Genomic DNA, 20,825 nt, shown 5'->3' on the forward strand with positions numbered 1-20,825 from the left:
CTCACCCAGGAGTGGAGCTCACCCAGGAGTGGAGCTCACCCAGGAGTGGAGCTCACCCAGGAGTGGAGCTCACCCAGGAGTGGAGCTCACCCAGGAGTGGAGCTCACCCAGGAGTGGAGCTCACCCAGGAGTGGAGCTCACCCAGGAGCAGAGCTCACCCAGGAGTGGAGCTCACCCAGGAGCAGAGCTCACCCAGGAGTGGAGCTCACCCAGCAGTGGAGCTCACCCAGGAGTGGAGCTCACCCAGCAGTGGAGCTCACCCAGCAGTGGAGCTCACCCAGGAGTGGAGCTCACCCAGGAGTGGAGCTCACCCAGGAGTGGAGCTCACCCAGCAGTGGAGCTCACCCAGGAGTGGAGCTCACCCAGCAGTGGAGCTCACCCAGGAGTGGAGCTCACCCAGGAGCGGAGCTCACCCAGGAGTGGAGCTCACCCAGGAGTGGAGCTCACCCAGGAGCAGAGCTCACCCAGGAGCAGAGCTCACCCAGGGAGCTCACCAGCAGTGGAGCTCACCCAGGAGTGGAGCTCACCCAGGAGCAGAGCTCACCAAGCAGTGGAGCTCACCCAGGAGCAGAGCTCACCCAGGAGTGGAGCTCACCCAGGAGTGGAGCTCACCCAGCAGTGGAGCTCACCCAGCAGTGGAGCTCACCAAGCAGTGGAGCTCACCCAGGAGCAGAGCTCACCCAGGAGCAGAGCTCACCCAGCAGTGGAGCTCACCCAGCAGTGGAGGCACACAGCTGCCTGTGGAGCCAGCAGCACGTGAAGCTGTCCAGTTGTGTGGCTCCATGCTGGGGCTGTCCTTGCAGATGCTGCAAGAGGCAGAAATGGCACAGACCACAACCTCAGTGCAGAGGTGAGGCTTTTCCACAAGCCAGAGAAGTTTGCTCTAACCCCTGGGTTGCAGAGAAGCCTCCAGCAGTTGTGGGAGGAGAGATGACAAATGGCAAGTCCCCAGCTTGGCCTTTTGCAAGCTCTGCCCTAATTAAAAGCAGGATGCTGAGAACTCACTTAGCACAGCCAAGGCCTGAGGGACCACATCAGGTGGCTGAAAGCTTTGGTGCATCCTTTCAGGAAGATGTTCACAGCCTTGGCGTCTGCTCTTGATTTTATTTTACCCACAGCTGAGACTCCTGTGGGCACTTAACTAGAGAAGGAGCCTCTGCTCTGACTGAAGCAGAGAAGCATCCTGAGAATTCCCTTCCTGCTTCCAACAGAGCAACTTTGTGAAGCAAAAAATCAAATGAGAAAGGGCAAAGAGAAAGGTGGCTGCTGTGGAAGCTTCACTCAGGTGCATTGCCAGCAGCATGCTTCATGAAGTCCAGGGAATCATAGAGCCACAAAATGCTTTCAGTTAGAAGGGACCTTCAAGATCAGCCAGTTCCAACCCCTCTGCCATGGGCAGGGACACCTCCCACCAGCCCAGGCTGCTCAAGGTCTCATCCAACCTGCCCTTGAACATATCCAGGAAAGAGGATTCCACAGCCTCCCTGGGTAACCTCTTCCAGTGTCTCCCCACCCTCACTGCAAAGAATTTCTTCCTCATCTCCAGTCTCAATCTCCCCTCTTCCAGCTCAAAGCCATTGCCCCTCCTGTCCTGTCACTGCAAGCCCTTGGCAAAAGTCCCTCTCCAAAAAGCAGGATGGGTAAAATGCAATTGTCAGAGCAGGAACCTGGGTAAACCCCAAGCATCCAAGGCATGAAGGTAGAGGTCACCTGCTGGGTCCTGCCTTCTTCCTCCAAATTCATATTTACTCCCCTCACAGAATCACAGAATCAGCCAGGTTGGAAAAGACCTCGGAGATCATAGACTCATAGAATCAGTCAGGGATGGAAGGCACCACAAGGATCATCCAGTTCCAACCCCCCTGCCATGGGCAGGGACACCTCACACTATATCAGGCTGGCCAGAGCCTCATCCAGCCTGGCCTGAAACACCTCCAGGGATGGAGCCTCAACCACCCCCCTGGACAACCCATTCCAGGCTCTCACCACTCTCATGGGGAAGAACTTCTTCCTCACATCCAGCCAGATCATCAAGTCCAACCTAACACCTCCTGACAACTAAGCCTTGGCTCCAAGTGCCACATCCAACACCTCCAGAGACTCTAGTCAGGGTTTCAACTCTTCATCCAAACCAGCCATGTCTGAAGCCCCTCTGGTGAAGCCCCTCTGGTTGCCATATCTCCCTCACCCTTCCAAGCCTTGCCAGTCCTGCCAGAGGACACAGCTCCAGGTGCTGAGCCTGCTGTGCTCAGACCCTGCAGCACACCTCACCCCACAGCAGCTTCTCTCTGGCCCTGTTTCTGTATGAGTGGGACAGGCAAAGAAAGATAAAACAAACCAAATGATCTAACTCTTCACTTCAGGGTGCCCTGGAGCTGCAGCTGCAGTGCCTGAACCTGGTGACAGGGCTGGGGGCTCTGCCCAGGAGGGGAGAGGTCTGACACTGAGCTCTTCTCATTTAGGTTACACCTCCTGCCAGGCTTTAGCTGCAGAGCTGGAAGCTGCCTCAAGCAAGACTGCCTCTCTCCAACACAGAACTAGAACTAGGTGACCTTTAAGGACCCTTCCAACCCAACCCATTCTCTGATTCCATGAAAAGTAGCTTGCTTGGCACTGCTGCCTCTCTTGCTCTCTAACTTTTCACATCAATCACTGCAACCAAGCCTCCAAACCCCTGCCAGTCCCCAAAAGCAGCGAAGCACAGAATCTCAAAGGGGAGCAGAGTGCTCAAAAAAGAAGCAGCAGAGGAATTGCAGCCATCAGGTTTCCAAATTTCAGGTCTGTTGTCTGCAGGCAGCACCCCAAGCTGCACAGGGATGCCTCTGTCATGGTGGGGCTGAGGTCTGAGGAAGCTTCAGCAAGTTCTCAAGACAGGAAGCAGCTGCAGGGATCGATCAGACACTGCTGCACCCTGCAGATAAAAGCAGCTGAACGTTGAAGATCCTCACTCTTGTACAAGAGCAGCCTGGCTTAGGTACAGCACTGACAGCCAGGCAGATCTGAGAGCCAGCAACAGGCTTAAGCAGGCAGCACTCTGCACAGAGGATCAGAGGATGGGGCTGAGGGATTCTCTTTCCTCTGGGGCACATGAGGGATCCACATTCCTCTGGGGCAGATGAGGGATCCACCTTCCTCTGGGGCACATGAGGGATCCACCTTCCTCTGGAGAAGATGAGGGATTCTCTTTCCTCTGGAGAAGATGAGGGATCCACCTTCCTCTGGGCCTGATGAGGGATCCACGTTCCTCTGGAGCAGGTGGATCCTCCTTCCTCTGAGTCAGATGGATCCACCTTCCTTTGGGGCAGATGAGGGATCCACCTTCCTCTGGGGCTGATGAGGGATCCACCTTCCTCTGGGGCTGATGGATCCTCCTTCCTCTGGGGCAGATGAGGGATCCACCTTCCTAAGGGGCTGATGAGGGATCCACATTCCTCTGGGGCAGATGAGGAATCCACCTTCCTAAGGGGCTGATGAGGGATCCACCTTCCTCTGGAGCAGATGAGGGATCCACCTTCCTCTGGGGCAGATGAGGGATCCACCTTCCTCTGGGGCAGATGAGGGATCCACCTTCCTAAGGGGCTGATGAGGGATCCACCTTCCTCTGGGGCAGATGAGGGATCCACCTTCCTCTGGAGCAGATGAGGGATCCACCTTCCTCTGGGGCAGATGAGGGATCCACCTTCCTCTGGAGCAGATGAGGGATCCACATTCCTCTGGGGCAGATGAGGGATCCACCTTCCTCTGGAGCAGATGAGGGATCCACATTCCTCTGGGGCAGATGAGGAATCCACCTTCCTAAGGGGCTGATGAGGGATCCACCTTCCTCTGAGTCTGGCCCACAGGAGTAGAATTTTTTTCAGCTCCAGCACCTTCCAAGGAAAGGACTTTAAGATCATAGAACCATTTAGGTTGGAAAAGACCTTCAAGATCAACAGGTCCAACCACTAACCCTACACCACCAAGTCCACTACCAAGCCATGACCCCAAGCACCACATCTACACAGCCTTTCAAGCCCTCCAAGGCACCCAGGCAGCTCAGCCCCCAGCTGAAGGATGGAAGGTTTCTCTCCCTCACCTCCTGTATTCTGTAGGGTTTGCTGCAGTCTCTCTTTGGAGCCAAACTCTTCACAGCAATATTGACAGGAGGAAGGCAGGAAAGCTCTGAGCCAGGAGCTGCAGAAGCACCAAGGCTTGAAAGCAATCCTGGTTGCCTTTTGTGTGCCACTTGGTCCTACAGCTTTAAAAACAGCAAGCTGAGAGATGGAAGTGTACCCCCAGTCTTCTTCCCTGGGCTTCAGATTCTTCACTTGTCAGCCCCTAATCAGGAAAGGCCCCCAAATATATGTTTCACAACAGGAAAAAAAAAATTGGTTAGCCTCCCATGGGAATTTGAAGGGAGGAATCCTGGAGGTGAGGATGGCATTGAAGGTCTGCTTTTTATAATGGACTCCATTACTGTTGCTTATTTCTGGGTTTAAATGACAAATTACAGAGAAAAAAAAAAAAAAAGAGAGAAAAATAAGGCCCCTTGCTTCTTCAGCCCAGCTTCCAGAGCCTGGTCCTTGAAGCAGCTGAGCAGGACTGGGTATAAGATAAACTCCACAGCTGTTCCAAGAATGGGTTTGTGCTGATGTGGATTTACTGTGCAGAAAGTGTGTGTGGGGCAGGGGTGTAGGGGCTGTAATCCATCAGGCAGTGCAGTCCCTGGAAGAGCTACAACCCTGCTCACAGCATGTGCATGAGGATGGGCATATGAGGAACAGGAGTCTGCAGCACCTCAGCTTCTGAATAGAGACTGAGCAAATGGTCTGGGTGGGAAGGGACCTCTTAAGATCATCCACTCCAACCCCCTGCAGGCAGCAGGGACAGCTGCAACTACAGCAGCTTGCCTAAAGTGCTGTTATAACCTGACCTGGAATGGTTCCAGGGATGGGACATCTGCCATCTCTCTGGGCAGCCTGGGCCAGGGTCTCATCACCTTCAGTGTCAATCATTTTTTCCTTCTCTCTAGGCTGAATCTCCCTCTTTTGGTTTCAAACCATCAGCCCTTGTCCAACACCTGCTTGTCCTCATGCTGCCACAGACAAGCTAATGAACTTCCAGTTGCTCTGCTGCACACAGCCTGCTGCTGCCTTTCATCCCAGAGCCTCCCTGTCACCACCACTTCCTTCCACCTCTGCATTTTACTGTGCTTTTCCCCTGTGTTTTTCCCCTGTGCTCATCAGGTTGGACTATCTGAACTCCTCTGCCACAGGCAAAGCCTGAGAGAGCCTCTCCTCCACCACCCAGCACCATGCTGAGCCATCCCTGGAGAGCAAGCAGGGAGCTCTGGCAACCAAGAGAACTCAAAAAGGCTCAGGAACAGCCAAGATCTGATCCTCCTCTGCTTTACAGCCACTCCTCCAGTGGCTGAACCATCAGAGAAGTGTAAAAGCCTTCTTAGTCTGCAGCTGAGACTCTTCTGCCCTCTTTGGTGTCATGGTTCAGCCTCACTTAGGAGGATGAGAGCAGGAAGAAATTCTTCCCCTTGAGGGTGGTGAGGCTCTGGAGCAGGTCGCCCAGAGAAGTTGTAGAGGCTGGATGAGGTCTTAAGCAAGCTGGTCTGGTGGAAGGTGTCCCTGCCTATGCCAGGGGGGGTTGGAATTAAATTACCATTAAAACCCCTTCCAAGCCAAACCATTCTAGGAGGGGATCCAGGCCAGGGCACACTGGTGAGGGACAGGCAGCCACAACATCACACAGTCTGAAGGGGACCAGAAAGCAAGACAGGCACAACAGGAGGCATTGCAGGCAGAAATATTTCAGAACCCTAAAACTGTTTTTTTTTCTGTGGTCCGCAAGTGGCAGGTGCTGCCAGGCAGGTTCCTCCAGGGTAAACACCGTGTTTGGGTTGTAATTTGTTGGGTAAACCTCCCATTTTCAGCTATAATTACCCCATCAAGGCAACTAAATGGAGATGACATTTCAAGTGACCTTCAGCTCACAGCTGCAGCAACCAACAACCAGAGGAGAGGTTGCAGCAGGGAGGGGAAGGCAACCTGCTGCTTCCCCCAGCCTGTGGGCATGGCAGCCAGATGTGCCTCCACCATCAGCCCATTCCAGCAGAGTGAGGACAGCAGCTCCAAGCCAGACTGTTGGATTTCTCTGCTAGGGGAAGAGCCTCTCTAAAATGCATTCCCTCAGAGGAAAATGCCTTGCTCCTAGGAAACAACATCTCCTGCAAATCCAAAGTGTGTGGTGACAGCTCCTGGTGGGATGGCCCAGGCAGGAGTGTTTGCATGCAGTGTAGAGCTCCTGGTGCCCCTTTTGGAAGGGAATGTGTTTTTCTCCAGCTTTTCCTTGCCCAAGGGCAGAGGTATTGCTTTGCCTTGCCCTGAGCTAGCCAGTTGTCTCACTGGGTGAGGCACACACACACACTGCCCTTAAAAATAAAAAGGGAGCCTCAAGCTCCCTGCCAGCTGCTTCCTCTCCTGCCCTGCAGTCTTCTCCACCTTGCCCAAGTCCTGCCTCAGGTGAACTCTTCTCTGTACAGCACTTCTCTGCTTTCCTCCTGGTTTTCACACAGTCCCAACATGGTGAGGGTTGGAAGGAACCTCTGAAGACAACCCAGTCCAACCCCCCTGCTAAAGCAGGGCACCCACAGCAGCTTGCCCAGGATCACAATGTCCAGGTGGGTTTGGAACCCCTCCAGAGAAGGAAACTCCACAACCCATCTGGGCAGCCTCCTCCAGGGCTTTGGCAGCCTCATGGCAAAGAAGTTTTTCTTCACGTTTAGGTGGAACCTTCTGGGTTGCAGTTTGTGCCCATTGCCCCTTTTCTTATCATTGGGGACAACTGAATCTCCTCCAGACTTCCAGATACTCAGTTTATTCCTCCACTATTTTTCCAGCCAGCCTCTAACCTGCATTCGAGTTGTTCCCAGCCCTCCTGGTGTCTCCTCCTCCAGCTATCTCACTCCCCTCTTCTGCTTTTCCACTCCTCCTCTCTACAGCCTCATCCTCAAACTCCTCCACACCCTTTCCTTCCCCACCATGTCTTGCCCTCATCCCCTGGCTTTCCCAGATAATCATAGAATGGTTTGGATGGAAGGGACCTGAAAGATTATCCAGTTCCAAACCCCTGCCATGAGCAGGGACACTTCCCAGTGCTCAGCCCAGGTTGCTCAACATCTCATCCAACCTGGCCTTGAACACCTGCAGGGAGGAGGCATCCACAGCCTGCCTGGGCAACCTGTTCCAGTGTTTCCCCATCCTCACTGCAAAGAATTTCTTCCTCATCTCCAGTCTCAATCTCCTCTCTCCCAGCTCAAAGCCATTGTCCCTCATCCTGGCACTCCCACCCCTTGCCAGAAGTCCTTCTCCAGCTCTCCTGTAGCCTCTTCAGGTACTGGAAGGCTGCTCTAAGGTCTCCCTGGAGCCTTCTCTTCTCCAGGCTGAGTCTCTCAACCTGTCCCCAAAGAGGAGCTGCTCCAACCCTCTGATCATCTTCAAGGCCTCCTCTGGCCCCTCCAGCAGCTCCCATGCAGTCACACTTTGCAGTGCATGAGGGAGCAACATTGGGGAAGCTGTCTGCCAGCCTGGCCCTCCTGCACCAACCTCCTGTCAGAGCTTCTGAAAGAAGCATAACACAAAGAGACAAAAAAGCAAGCAGCAGCACCCAGGATGGGCTCAAATCCAACCACGTCAGCACTGGGCTTGTTAATTATCCTCTGGATCTTCTCTCCTCCCAGTTCCCTGCTGGAGAATCTCAAGCCACTGCTGGATCTAAATAAACATGAGAATCAGAGCAGGGTGGAAGTCAATACTGCAAACCAACTGCTTCTGCAAACGGATTTTCATTAGCATAGGGCAGCCCCCAGCGTGCAGAAAGCACCACAAGAAGGGTAATTACCTGCTGGCAGTGCTCTGTATTCACAGGAGGGCCTTTGCCTTGTTTGCAGCAGCAAAGGGCAGCTGAGCTATTGATCAGGGCAGATGCCTGTCACTCCTGCAGGCATCAGGGGCTTTAACAAGCCCTGCAAGGACCACATTGGAATTGTCACAAGTTCACGCTTGGTTTGCAAGGCAATTTGAAGCAGCTTTATTGACACACACACCCCCCTCCTCCTTCCCTCCCCTGCCATCCACAGTGTGCCAGCTCAAAGCCTTGCCAGGATCTGCCAGAAGAGGTCTACCTGGCAGGAGCATCTGAAAGGGGGAAAGGTTGAGTGTTGATGGCAGCAAAGGTTTTTAGCACCTGGGGGTACTGATCCCTTCAGCAGCACCTTACAGGCACCTGTGCCTCTCTCCAGCAAACAAATGTATATCCTCAGGGGCTCCTAACCCCACACTGGGCTCCCCTGATCCTTTCAGGCTGGCACAACCCAGCCTAGAGCACAGGGAAGTCCCTTTGAGTTTCTCATGCTCTGACAGACTTGGTTTCCACTATGAATGTAAGGAAAGGAGGTGTAATAGGGAAGGGAGGGGAGGGGAAAGGTTGCAGTGGAAGAGAACAGGACCAAGTGCTAAGCAGAGAAAGAAAACTGCTGCCTGCTCACATCAGACAGCAGCAGGAGGAATACCTAGCAGAGTAGGTCCCACAATCTGATTCTGCTCCCTCCCTGGTCATTCAGCATCTTCACCTTCCAGCCCCAAGGGCAGCAACTTCATTCTGTTTCCATTGCAAATTTACTCCAATCAGCTTCGAAGGTCTTACAGTTCCCCAACCCCAGGGACTTAAGGTGACACAAAAACTGGAAGCCAGCCAGCTCCTGCTTCAGCAAAGCCTCAGCTACCCAAGCACAAACCTTTTTCAACCAATGTTAATTCACAGCAGGCAACAGTGCAGCGTTTTGCAGGAGATGTCAGTGTCCAGGTGTGTCAAGAAAGATGGAAGTGGGAAGGGGAAAAGAGAGCTTTTTGCTTCTCAGCACTTGCTGTTGCCCAATCTACTGGCTTCATAACAAAGCTGCTTGGGAAACACTCCTTAAGCTGTCACCCACGGCAGCCAGAGGCCAGAGCAAGATGTTGGCTAACACCTCCCAACTCAGCTCCTGAAAAATAAGAGCCTTTGAGTGATGCCTAAGGCAGCCTCCACCCAGTGCCAGCACATTCCTGACCTAGAAGTCAGGTGCTTGAAGAATGAACAGCAGAGACTGAACAAAAGGCAGGCAGAGATGTGTGAACAGAAGAATTAAATAATGAAAATGTTATGCAAACTGTCAGAGGGAGAAGGTGGCATCCAGCAAGAGGGAAACAAGGAGCAAGTACCCCTGTGACTGCATTTCAAAGTCAAAGCAGCCTGTAGCAGAGCCATCAAGTGTGAGCACAGCATCAGCTGGGAGGAGCAGCAGTAGGGGAGGGGAAGGTGAAAATCACTTCGGCTGTGATCATCAGACTCAAGGAACACTGACTGATTTCTAAGGACTCTGAGAGCCAAAAGAGAGACCTCAAAGTATAGCAGGAGGCATCCCTGCCCATGCCAGGGGGGTTGGAACTACATCATAGAGTGGCTCAGGCTGAAAGGGACCTCAGAGGTCACAGAATGTTAGGGGCTGGGAGGGACCTCAAGAAGGACATTGAGATGCTGGAAGGTGTCCAGAGAAGGGCAACAAGGCTGGGGAGGGGTCTGGAGCACAGCCCTGTGAGGAGAGGCTGAGAGAGCTGGGGGTGCTTAGCCTGGAGAAGAGGAGGCTCCAAGCAGACTTTACTGCTCTCTACTACTACCAGAAGGGAGGTTGTAGCCAGGTGGGGGTTGGGCTCTTCTCCCAGACAACAGCAGCAGAACAAGAGGACACAGTCTCAAGCTGTGCCAGGGGAAGCTTAGGCTGGAGGTGAGGAGAAAGTTCTTCACATAAAGAGTCATTGGCCAGGGGATGTGCTGCCCAGGGAGGTGGTGGAGTCACCATCCCTGGAGGTGTGCAAAAAAAGCTTGGATGTGTCCCTTGGAGCCATGGTTGAGTTGTCAGGAGGTGTTAGGTAATAGGTTGAGTGAGACTTGATCTCTGAGGTCTTTTCCAACCTGGCTGATTCTGTGATTCAAGAGATCATCTATTCCAACCCCTCCCTGCCAGAGCAGGAGCACCTGCTCCAACCTCCCTGCCATGGGCAGGGATGCCTCTCAACTGGATTTGGTTGCCCAAGGAACAGCCCTAGCTGAGTGGAGGAGGAGGAGGTTGGAACTGGATGATCCTTGAGGTCCCTTCCAGCCCTAAGATTCTATGATTCCCACCAAGCAGCAGGATTAGTTCCAATGCTGCTTGCAGCTAGTGCCCCACTCCCCACCCTAGCCCACAGATCCCAGAAGGGTAGCAGTGCTTACAAGCTGTAATCATTACTGTACCACCAACTACTCACCAGCTCCTGTGCTGGGAATGGATTGGAAGGGTCCAGTCCATAGCTGTTGACACTTCCAGGGGTGCTCCAAGAGAGACTAGAGGCACCAAGTGGTTTTTGCATGCAATAGTTTTATTGTAAGCAGTTATGACCTACTACAAGCAGCTTTTAGGAAGCTAATTCTTGCCCTCAGTGACTAGGTGAGGGTTTGAGACCAACAGCAACCATTGTATTTATCCAGCAGTGCTTAGACTCAATGCATATCATAGCTTGCTAGGGAAGCCTTGCAGAGCTTCCGCTCTGTTCTTTAGCCCTAGAGCTCAACCAGCATTCCTGAAAGCAGTTACAAACACTAAAGAGTTGCCCCCATCCCCCTTCCTTAGAAGCCCCCTAAGGATTTTTTCACCAGGAACCCAATAATCAGCCAAGATGTGAGAGCTCCACCCTCAGCTGGTGAGTGGAGTCATGAAAAGCTAAGCTCAAGCTCTCCCCAGAATCATGCCAAGCAGGCTTGTGCCCATGGCCTTATCCTTCACATTTCATGCTGCCCTACTCCTGCTCTGTCTGCCTCTTCCTCCTCCTGGGAGGGTTCATCTTCCTCTGATGCTGTGGTCTCTGGTGAGGTTTCCTCTTCCTCTGATGTCTCCTCTTCCTCCTCCCTGGGGGTGAAGGGTCCCACCACCCAGGACAGAGGAATGTTGTTCTTCAGGTAGTCCAGCAGCTCCTCCATGTACTCCCGGATCACAGCCATCTTCTTCTGGCTTTGGGTCAAGACACTGCTGGACAAGTCCTGGAAGGAATTTGCCAGTGAAAAAGAAGCATGGAGCTCCTGTATGGTAGTCAGAGATTGTTTCACCTTGTCCTGAAGGCTTGAGGGAAGGCCTCGGATTGCAGACACTACATCCCGGCAGGTCACTTGCAGTTGCTGTGTGATATTGCGTGCCATGAGCAAGGCCAGGGACTCCAGCTCCTGGGAGGAGGCAGAAGGAGAGGATCAGGAGTGAGTTACTTAAAAACCAAGAGGATACACAGAGCCCTTCCCTTCCCAGGGTGGTACCTCTGGCTCCGTTAAGCTTTCATCTCCAGTCTCCCTGGGAGACTTCCTGCTCCAGTCCAGCCACATTTCACGAAGCTTCTCCTGCCCTTCCTCAAGCTTTTGATTAAATCCTTGCTTAAAGACTTCAATCTGTGGTAGGGAAAGATCAGAGAGTCAAGGCAGACCTGGTGGTGGTGAGCAGCACAGCTCTGTCACAGCCATGCTCCATCGCTGCGACGAAGTGGAAGCCACCCCAATGATTTTGGTGCCCTCCTCCCAGGAGGCAGGGCTCTGCCTACCAGTTCAACGATGCAGTGAAGCTGTGCAAGGGTATCCTGCATGCCCTGCCAGGCCTGCTTCATCTTGTCAGTGGAGTGCATGTAGGCAAACAAGCGAATTTCATCCGAGAGGGACCCCAGGCGCACAAAGTACCTCCTCTGCTCCTGCTGCTGCTCCACAGGCAGGATGCCTGCACCCTCCTCATATGCTGCCAGCTTGGCTGAGGAAAGACAGTGCCTGTAAGTGGCTGACCAGAGAGGAATACCAGAGCAAACAAGTATCTTGGACTAGGAGCCAGCTAGCCTGCAGCACAGCACTTTCCACTAGCCCAGCCTAGAGCAGTGGCACAAGGGCTGCCCAGTTTCATAGAGGCACAGAAGGAGGATTTTGGTATGGCCACAGAGATGTGTGCCCCCCATGGGAGCCTCATGGCTCAGAGCATGATCAGCAGCAGTGTGGCTTGGATAGAGGAACAGAATTGTCAGGGCTGGAAGGGACCTCAAGGCTCAGCCAGTTCCAACCCCCCTGCCATGGACAGGGACACCTCACACCACAGCAGGTTGCTCACAGCCACATCCAGCCTGGCTGCAAAAACCTCCAGGGATGAGGCTTCCACCACCTCCCTGGGCAACCTCTGCCAGGCTCTCACCACCCTCCTGGAGAAGAATGTTTGGTGGTTCCCATTACAAATAATCACACCCAGGGTTTCCTTACCTAGTTCCTCATTTTCAATAGGAAGAGAGTTGCCTTCTGTTGTCTCCACCACAGCTTCTGCTCCTACTGCAGCCATCTGACCCTCTCTAGAGTCCAGAACTACTGCCACACTGCTGGACACTGCAGATTTGGCAGCCTCCACGCTGCTCTGAAGAGTCTCCTTAGTCACATCTATGATCTCTGTCACTTTGCTGCTCATAGCATCCTTTGCTTCAGCCACCCTGGATGATATCTGCTCCTTTGTGTCAGATATCACCTGGGGAGGAAGAGGTTTGTGTCAGAGAAGGAACAGGATCATGTAGCACGCTCCAATTCTGAGCTACACCCAGAGGGCAACTGGCAAAGTGCCTACTAAGGAGCGCAAGGAAACTGGGGAAGGGCCTGGAGAATCAATCTGAATGAAGAGCAAAGGAGCTGGGGATGGTTAGTGTGAAACAGAGGAGGCTGAGGGGAGACCTCATTGCTCTCTGCAGCTCCCTGAAAGGAGGTTGTGGAGAGGTTGGTGCTGGTCTCTTCTCCCAGGTAATTAGTGATAGAACAAGAGGGGATGGCCTGAACCTGCCACTGGGTAGGTTTAGACTGGACATTAGGAAACATTTTTTCATGGCAAGTGTGGTCAGGGATTGGAATGTGCTGCCCAGGGAGGTGGTGGAGTCCCCCAAGCCTGGCTGTATTTCAAGGTGGTTTGATATGGTGCTTGGGGATATGGTTTAGGGGTGACTCTTGCAGAGTAAATGGTTGGACTTGGTGATCCTGAGGCTCTTTTCCAGCCTGAATGTTTCTGTGATTCTGCAAATCACAGAATCTGGCACCTCTTGGTGCCAAGGCACCTCTGGGCCAGCCAAGGCCAGCACAGGCTTTGAATCTTACCTGCTCCACTGACTTCTGAAGGTGTGGGAGCTTCTCCCCTAGTTTATCCAAGCCCTTGGAGGCATACTCACTTCCTGCAGCAACTGAGAGGGAAAAGGAGTGTCAAAACTTGCTTTCTGCAACTCCAGCTCAAGTTCCCCCTTACTGACCATGGTTGCTCTGCAGGCAGCCTGGGTGAAAGTCTCCTTTCACATCACCAGGCCAGGTGGGCTGTAAGCTGAATTTGTAGAGCAGCTCATCTTGGTCTCCTCAGATCTGTTCAGTGACAGCAGAGAGTTTCCACTTGTACAAACACAGCCAGCTGCATTGGATCCCTTCCTGCAGCTTCTTCAGCTCTTGACTAAAAGGAACAATCCTTAGCCCTCATCTCTGCCCATGCCCCAAGGATCCAGGATGACAGAGTCACTGGCACAGAAAGGATGCTTTGCAGATTTGGCATTAGGAATAGTCCCTACCTCTAGGGCTTCAAAGCTTCTTCTCAGATGTAGACCCTTTTAAGGGCCATGGCTAACCTTAGGAGGTTACATTCCTCCAGGAGGAGGCCTTTCCCCATAGCCACCATGAGCTGGTAAAAATATGACTCTAAATATCTAACATTCCAGAACTTACTACAACAGTTTCAGAGAAGTCAACCTCAAGAGCCAAGTCCTGATCCTCCAGGGAGCAGCCCTCCATCACACTACATGCACTAGGACTCAGCTTTCTAGACTTAATTGCAAGTCAAGAGTGAGCTCTACAGAAGGATGAGGAAGTGCATGTCCACAACCAGGACTCCTTCCAGAGCTGGAAGGAGACAGAGTCCCTCACAGGCAGGGGCAAACCTGCCCTTCCCCATGTAGAACAACCTCATGGATCAGGAGAGGTTGGGGACTGACCTGCTGGAGAGCAGTGAAGGGGAGAAGGACCTGGGAGGATGGAAGGATGACCATGAGCCAGCAATGTGCTCTGGTGGCCAAGAAGGCCAAAGGCATCCTGGGGTGGAGTAGAAGGGCTGTGGTTAGAACCTCGAGAGAGGTTCTCCTCCCTTTCTGCTCTGCCCTGCTGAGGCCACATCTGGAATATTGTGTCCAGTTCTGGGCCCCTCAGATCAAGAAAGGCCTCAGGGAAATGCTTGAGAGAGTCCAACACAAAGATGCTGAAGGCAGTGGAACATCTTCCTCATGAGGAGAGCCTGAGGGAGCTGAGGGCTCTGGAGCTTGGAGAGGAGGAGCCTGAGGGTGACCTCATTGCTGGGGATAAAGATGTGCAGGGGGAGTGCCCAGAGGCTGGAGCCAGGCTCTGCTGGGGGATGCCCAAGGACAGCACAAGGGGCAGTGGTGGAAGCTGAGGCAGAGGAAGTTCCATGGAAACAGGAGGAAGAATTATTTCCCTGTGAGGGTGACAGAGCCCTGGAACAGGCTGCCCAGGGGGGTTGTGGAGTCTCCCTCTCTGGAGATATTCAAGACCTGCCTGGATGTGTTCCTGTGTGACCTGCTCTAGGTGCTCCTGCTCTGGCAGGGGGTTGGACTGGATGAGCTTTGGAGATCCCTTCCAGCCCCTCCCATCCCATGACTCCACAGGAGATTACCAGGAGGCTCCAGGGTGGCCAGAAGTGGCTGCACACAGCTGGCTGTGGCTTCACTCACACTCTTCACTCCTTTCTCTGCTGCATCACACACAGACCTGATGCAGGGATGGCTCTCCTTAGTGGAGGCATAAGCTGTGGAAACCACTTCACAGGCAGAGCTGAGCAGGGTTGGATTAGTCACCTCCTTTACTGCATCCTAGAAAGAGAGATGGGGGGGAGAAAAACCACAAACAAAACCCCACCATGAAGCCTGCAGACATGAACCTGAGCTTCCTGTGAAGTCTTACACCAAAAGCTCTTGAAGTCAGCTGGCCTGGTTGAGGCAGCAAGGCTCACCTTGACTGGGCATTTGCTTTAAAGAATGTACAATTCAGCTGGGGAACAACCTGTGGAGCACTGACATTCATGGCTGGTCCTTTCTAGAAAGGTTTTCCTCTAGCACAATGCTCCCCAAGGGTCAGTTGAGTTTGTGTGTAAGCTCCACCCTTCTGTGTCTATTCCCAGGTCTGCTTCAGTTGGTAAAGACCCCAGGGAAAGCTTCATCAACCAGGGGCTAGGTGGTTCACAGCTGACAGACTGTAGAGTGGTCTGCAAGGAGCATGCTTGCTGGTCAGGAGGGCAAAGCAAAAGCAGCAAGCCCCAGGGCTGCTGAAACATGGGAGCCCCACCATAGAAGCATTGCCTGCAGCAAGCCAGAATCCTGGCTGGAGAGCTAGAGAAACATCTTCCCCAGGCTCTTTTCCTCAGCCTAGGAGGTTCCTTGCAGGATCTCCAAGCCTACTCTTCTATCTGTTGTCACCCATGCTTCCAGAGAAGCTGCAGGGCACAGCCTAAGGCAGAGGAAGCACTGCTCCCTTTGGGGAGGCTTTGGTCTCCCCAGCCATAGCAGGGCCACCTCCTCATACCTGCCTGCAGGAGCTGCCACTTCCTCCATCTCACATGGAGCACCTACCTGCTGCTGCTCCTCTTCCTTTACCTCCAGGGAGCTCTTGGCAGCTTCCTCTTTCTCAGGCACAGCAGAGGCCATTGCAGCTGAAATGCAAGAAGCAGCATGGCTTTAAGGCAAGGGAAAGCAGCTGGGGAGCCTCCCAGGGGATTCCCCTTCCCAGGGGACACTTCCCTCTGACCTCACTGAAGGTCTCCTTTACTCCCCATGAAGGGAAGACAGCCAGGGTGGGCCTCTCCCCCTTACAGAAGGGATCTGTGCTACTTGCAAAGCTAACAGCTCAGTTCCACGTGGTTTAATCAGAGCAATGAGGAGAACAAAACCTTCCCTCACCCAGGAGAGCTTATCAATACGCCTAGAAGAGGCACTGAGTGCCTCCTTCCTCCCCACCAAGGCTCTGAGGGTGCCCTGAATCAGAGATGTGGTAACAAAAGAAATAGGGTTAAAAAAAAGGCAGCTCAAGGAGCTGCTCTACTGCCATTTGCACCCCAGCCAGCCCCAACTCTTCACTCAAAACCAGCACAGGCCACTGCTCCCCTGCTCAAACAGCACCACAAGCAACCTCCTGTTAATTAAGGCTCATCTCACAATTAAGCCAAATAAGAACCATCAACACCCAAACCAGGAGCTCATGAAGCAATTTCAGCCTTAGCAGCTGAAAACATCTCCCACCCCCAAAATAAAATCTGAGAGCAGCACCTTTCTGCCCTGCTGAAGGTGAGCAGATAACCAGCAGAGAAGAACCAGACACCACACCATACTCCCCCACCCCTGCTCTGCCTTTTTATCCTGGCTGGGAAAGCAGGGAGGGAAGGAGGGACCCTCAGTGACTGACAGCTCTGGGAGGCAGCAGGGAGGAGCCAGCCTCTGTCCTGGCCAATTAGAGGTGGAATGGGGCAGAGAGAAGCCCTGCTGTGGTTTGTTAATTAAGCTGCAATTAGGCAGGCACAGCCTGCCCTGTGTAGAGAAGCTCCCTTGGGAGGCTGCTGCTCCTTCACAACGAGAGAGGCATTGCTGGCCTGGACCATGAACCTTCTGGGGTCTGAGGATCACCACCCTCTGGAAACAGCCATTGGGTTTGTGTCTCCTTCTGATGGGAAAGAATCATAGAATCATAGAATCAAGAAGGCTGGAAGAGACCTCAAAGATCATCGAGTCCAACCTGTCACCCTACACCTCCTGACTATATAAGAACAATCAGAAAGCAGAAGCAAATGCAGCCAGAGGATGGCTTAGGTTGGAAGGGACCTCAGAGATCATCTGCTCCATCAAATGAGGCTAGAGAAGGACTTCACACCTAGGGTGGCTTTTACCTGCCAGTGCTTCATGTGTAAGGACAGGAGCAGCTGCCCCCAGCACAAGAGAGACATGGACGGGATGGAGTGGGTCCAGAGGAGGCCATGAAGGTGATCAGAGGGCTGCAGCCCCTCTGCTAGGCTCAGAGAGTTGGGGCAGTTCAGCCTGGAGAAAAGAAGGCTCCAGGGAGTCCTTAGATCTCAATATTTGAAAAGGACCTTCAGGAGGGCTGGGGAGGGAGAAAAGAAGGCTCCAGGGAGACCTTAGATTTCAGTATTTGAAAAGGACCTACAGGAGGGCTGGGGAGGGAGAAAAGAAGGCTCCAGGGAGTCCTTGGATTTCAATATTTGAAAAGGACCTACAGGAGGGCTGGGGAGGGATTGTTTAGAAGGGCTTGGAGTGACAGGATGAGGAGCAATGGTTTGAAACTGGAGCAGGGGAGGTTTAGCTTGGGCATCAGGAGGAAGCTCTGCACAATGAGAGTGGTGAAACCCTGAAACAGGCTGCCCAGAGATGTGGTTGAGGCTCCATCCCTGGAGACATTCAAAGCATTAGTTGTGGTTTCTGAGGTGCATTAAATGGTAAACTCAGTGTTAGAAAGGAGGGGGGGAGACAGTTTTGAATGGCCCTGGCTGCACAAAGCTCCCAATGCCATGCAGCTCCTGCAGGATGAGCTTGGGTGACTATGAGGCTGTTGTCATGGCCATGGAACTGCTGGCAAGCACAATGCTGGAGGCAATTCCAGTAGATCTGGAGGTTCTGACATGTTTTCTCTTGTCAGAGCTCACTGTCACCACAATGGAGCACATGAGAGCCAGCAGAGTGGCAATCCTGCTGGATGCTCCCTTGGGCCTGCACTGCAAGAGAGGAAAAAAATCCTCCAAGTACAAACTGTCCTCCAGACAAGCCCTGAAGCAGTGAGAAATCTCATGGCAGAGGATGCAGTGTCCCAGACTGCCCTGAGGAAGCAGCACTCTTACTGCTGTCTCCTTTGAGGGCTATCTTCCACTTTCTGGTTTGGACTGGCACAGCAGCAGCCTAGAAATTGGTCATCCTCCTGCCCAAGGAGCCATGCACCTGGCTCCCACCACTCACTTCTCATCAGAGAACCATAGAATTGTTAGAGTTGGAAGGGAGCTCAAGGATCATCCACTGGCAGGGACACCTCACACCACAGCAGGTTGCTCACAGCCACATCCAGCCTGGCTGCAAAAACCTCCAGGGATGAGGCTTCCACCACCTCCCTGGGCAACCTCTGCCAGGCTCTCACCACCCTCATGGGCAACAACTTCTTCCTAACATCCAATCTCAATCTCCCCACTTCTAGTTTTTTCTTCATCCTCCCCACTCCTATCATTCCCTGACACCCTCAGAAGTCCCTCCCCAGCTTTCTTGGAGCCCCCTGCAGATCCTGCAAGGCCACAAGAAGGTCTCCTCAGAGCCTTCTCCTCTCCACACTGCACAACCCCAACTCTCTCAGGCTGTCTCCAGAGCAGAGCAGCTCCAGCCCTCTGCTCATCCTCATGGCCCTTCTCTGGACACCTTCCAGCACCTCCAGATCCTTCCTGGAACAGAGGCTCCAGCACTGGACCCAGAGCTCCAGCTGTGGTCTGAGCAGAGTGGAGCAGAGGGGGAGAATCCCCTCCCTGGCCCTGCTGGCCACACTTCTCCTGCTGCAGCCCAGGCTCTGCTTGGCTCTCTGGGCTGCAAGTGCTCACTGCTGGCTCCTGCTGAGCTTCTCCTCCCCCAGCACCCCCAAGGCCTTTTCTTCAGGGTTGATGCAGCCCAGGCTGTGATTTGCCTTCTGTGCTGCAAGCTCACACTGCCTGCTCCTGGCCAGCTTCTCATCCATCAGCACCCCCAAAGCCTTTTCCTCAGGGCTGCTTTCTCTCACCTCATCACCCCCATGTCTGTATTGATAGTGAGGATTGTTCCAGCCCAGCTGCAGAACTCTGCACTTGCTCTTGTTGAACCTCATCAGGTTCACCTTGTCCCACCTCTCCAACTTGTCCAGGTCCCTCTGGATGCAATCCTCACCCTCTGGTGTATTGACAGCCCCACACATGGATGCACTCACCTGACAGCTCCTCCAATAAGCCCCTCAAAAGCACACTGATGTCCAAGGAACTGCTCCTGTCCTCTCCTGCACCCTACCTTGGCCACTTGTTTCCCACAGCTCTTTTGGAAAGCAGCATGTTGAAGCCCATCTGCTCTCCAGCTCACTTGCTCAAACTGTCCTGGCCTCTTCCACTCATCTCAATATCCTGTGATCAGCAGGCAGCCTCTGCCCAGTGTTCACAGAGGGTGCTCACTAAACTCTCAGAGACACCCCTCAAAAATGGTATTTGAAGTCACTTCCATAAGAAGAAGCTGAAATATCTACAGGGCAAGGGAGAGCAGGGAAATATCTACAGAGCAGGAACAGGCTGCACAGGGAGGTGTTCAAGGTTTAGGCTGGATGAGGCTTTGAGCAACCTGGGTTGGTGGGAGGTGTCCCTGCCCATGGCAGGGGGGGGTTGGGACTGGATGATTTTTAAGTTCCCTTCCAACCTAAACCAAATCTCTCCAGAGCAGGGAAGTATCAACAGAGAGGGCAGAGGAAGGCTCCAGCAGCCTGGTTTGGAAATTGGTGCTTTGGGCACTGTGCTCTGCAGCTTGTTTAGCTGCTCTGTACGTGTCCTTCCCCAGCTGCAGAAGAAATAATCCTGCTAATGGTGGGGGCAGAGGCAAAGTCATTTCACAGCCTTTTTACTCTCCAAGCCTTCCAGTTCCAATAAATCACCTGCCCTCCTGTGCAGCTGAAGGAATCCAAACCCCATAGTGCATCCTGGCAGCCAACAGCAAATTACAGAGAGGGCACCAGGGCCACCTTTTCCTGCAGCAGTTCCAGCCAGTGCTTTGTTTGCTTTTAGCCAGCCAGGCACTTGCTGAGCTCTGACACCTTCTCAGCAGCAGGGATGAGCTCTTGGTGGGCTCCCAACAGCATGGAGAAGCATAATAAGAGAATTGGCCTATACCTGCCTGTGCAAAGTGGGCTGGTGGTGAACATCCAAGCTCCCCCAGGGCTGGTGAGAGAATCAGCCTGGCAGGGGAAGCTATGGCATGAGAGCTGAAGAAAGGCTGAAGGAGTTGAGGTTGTTCAGCCAGGAGAAAGCCCCAGGGAGATCTTCTGGTGGGCTTGCAATGGTAAAAGAGCTGGGGACAGGCTTGTGAGCAGGGCCTGTTGTGGCAGGAGAAGGGGGGATGGTTTGAGACCAAAAGAAGATTCAGCCTGGAGAGAAGGAAGACTGCAGGTGGTGAGACCCTGGCCCAGGTTGCCCAGAGAGATACTCCATCCCTGAAACCAATCCAGGTGGGGCTCTGAGCAGCCTGCTCTAGTTGCAGATGTCCCTGCTGACTGCAGGAGGGTTGGACTGGATGAGCTTGACCAACCCAGTCCAGCCTGGAATTCTGTGACCTTTCAAAGCCTTCAATTGTACCATTTTTATCTTGCAAGTGCTCCAAGCCAGCCATGTGCAGAGCCGGTGATGGACAACCTGAGTGGAGAAAAACAGCAAGCAGACCTTCAGAGAGGCCACAAGTCAGACTAGAAGACCTTTAAAGGTCCCTCCCAACCCAAACCATTCTATGACAGATACCCTTTGAGGCAGAGAAGCAATTTGCATGTCTGATGTATTGGGCAAGTGTTTTAACCAGTGAACTGTGGGAAGCAGTAAGCTCCCTGCAAACACTCAGCCTGATTATCCTTGTGGACATAACCACACCTGAATGATTGCATCAATCCAGCAGGAAAAGCTTTCCTGC

General features: G+C 53.2%; 1 protein-coding gene across 1 annotated transcript in view; it reads right to left on the reverse strand.

Moving 5' to 3' along the window:
- LOC128975316 (perilipin-3-like) overlaps window positions 1-18,929 on the reverse strand; it is a 47,030-nt gene extending 28,101 nt beyond the window's left edge. Inside the window, exons 1-8 of the mRNA XM_054392146.1 lie at window positions 18,916-18,929; window positions 15,732-15,834; window positions 14,780-14,975; window positions 13,213-13,295; window positions 12,343-12,598; window positions 11,649-11,848; window positions 11,371-11,499; window positions 10,867-11,283 (exon numbers count right to left, since the gene is read on the reverse strand). Of these exons, the coding sequence (XP_054248121.1) occupies window positions 10,867-11,283; window positions 11,371-11,499; window positions 11,649-11,848; window positions 12,343-12,598; window positions 13,213-13,295; window positions 14,780-14,975; window positions 15,732-15,834; window positions 18,916-18,929 (1,398 nt within the window). The remainder of the gene's footprint in view (window positions 1-10,866; window positions 11,284-11,370; window positions 11,500-11,648; window positions 11,849-12,342; window positions 12,599-13,212; window positions 13,296-14,779; window positions 14,976-15,731; window positions 15,835-18,915) is intronic.
- Window positions 18,930-20,825: the final 1,896 nt, after the last annotated feature.

Source organism: Indicator indicator, chromosome 24 (genome assembly GCF_027791375.1).
Source record: "Indicator indicator isolate 239-I01 chromosome 24, UM_Iind_1.1, whole genome shotgun sequence".
Lineage (NCBI taxonomy): Eukaryota > Metazoa > Chordata > Aves > Piciformes > Indicatoridae > Indicator > Indicator indicator.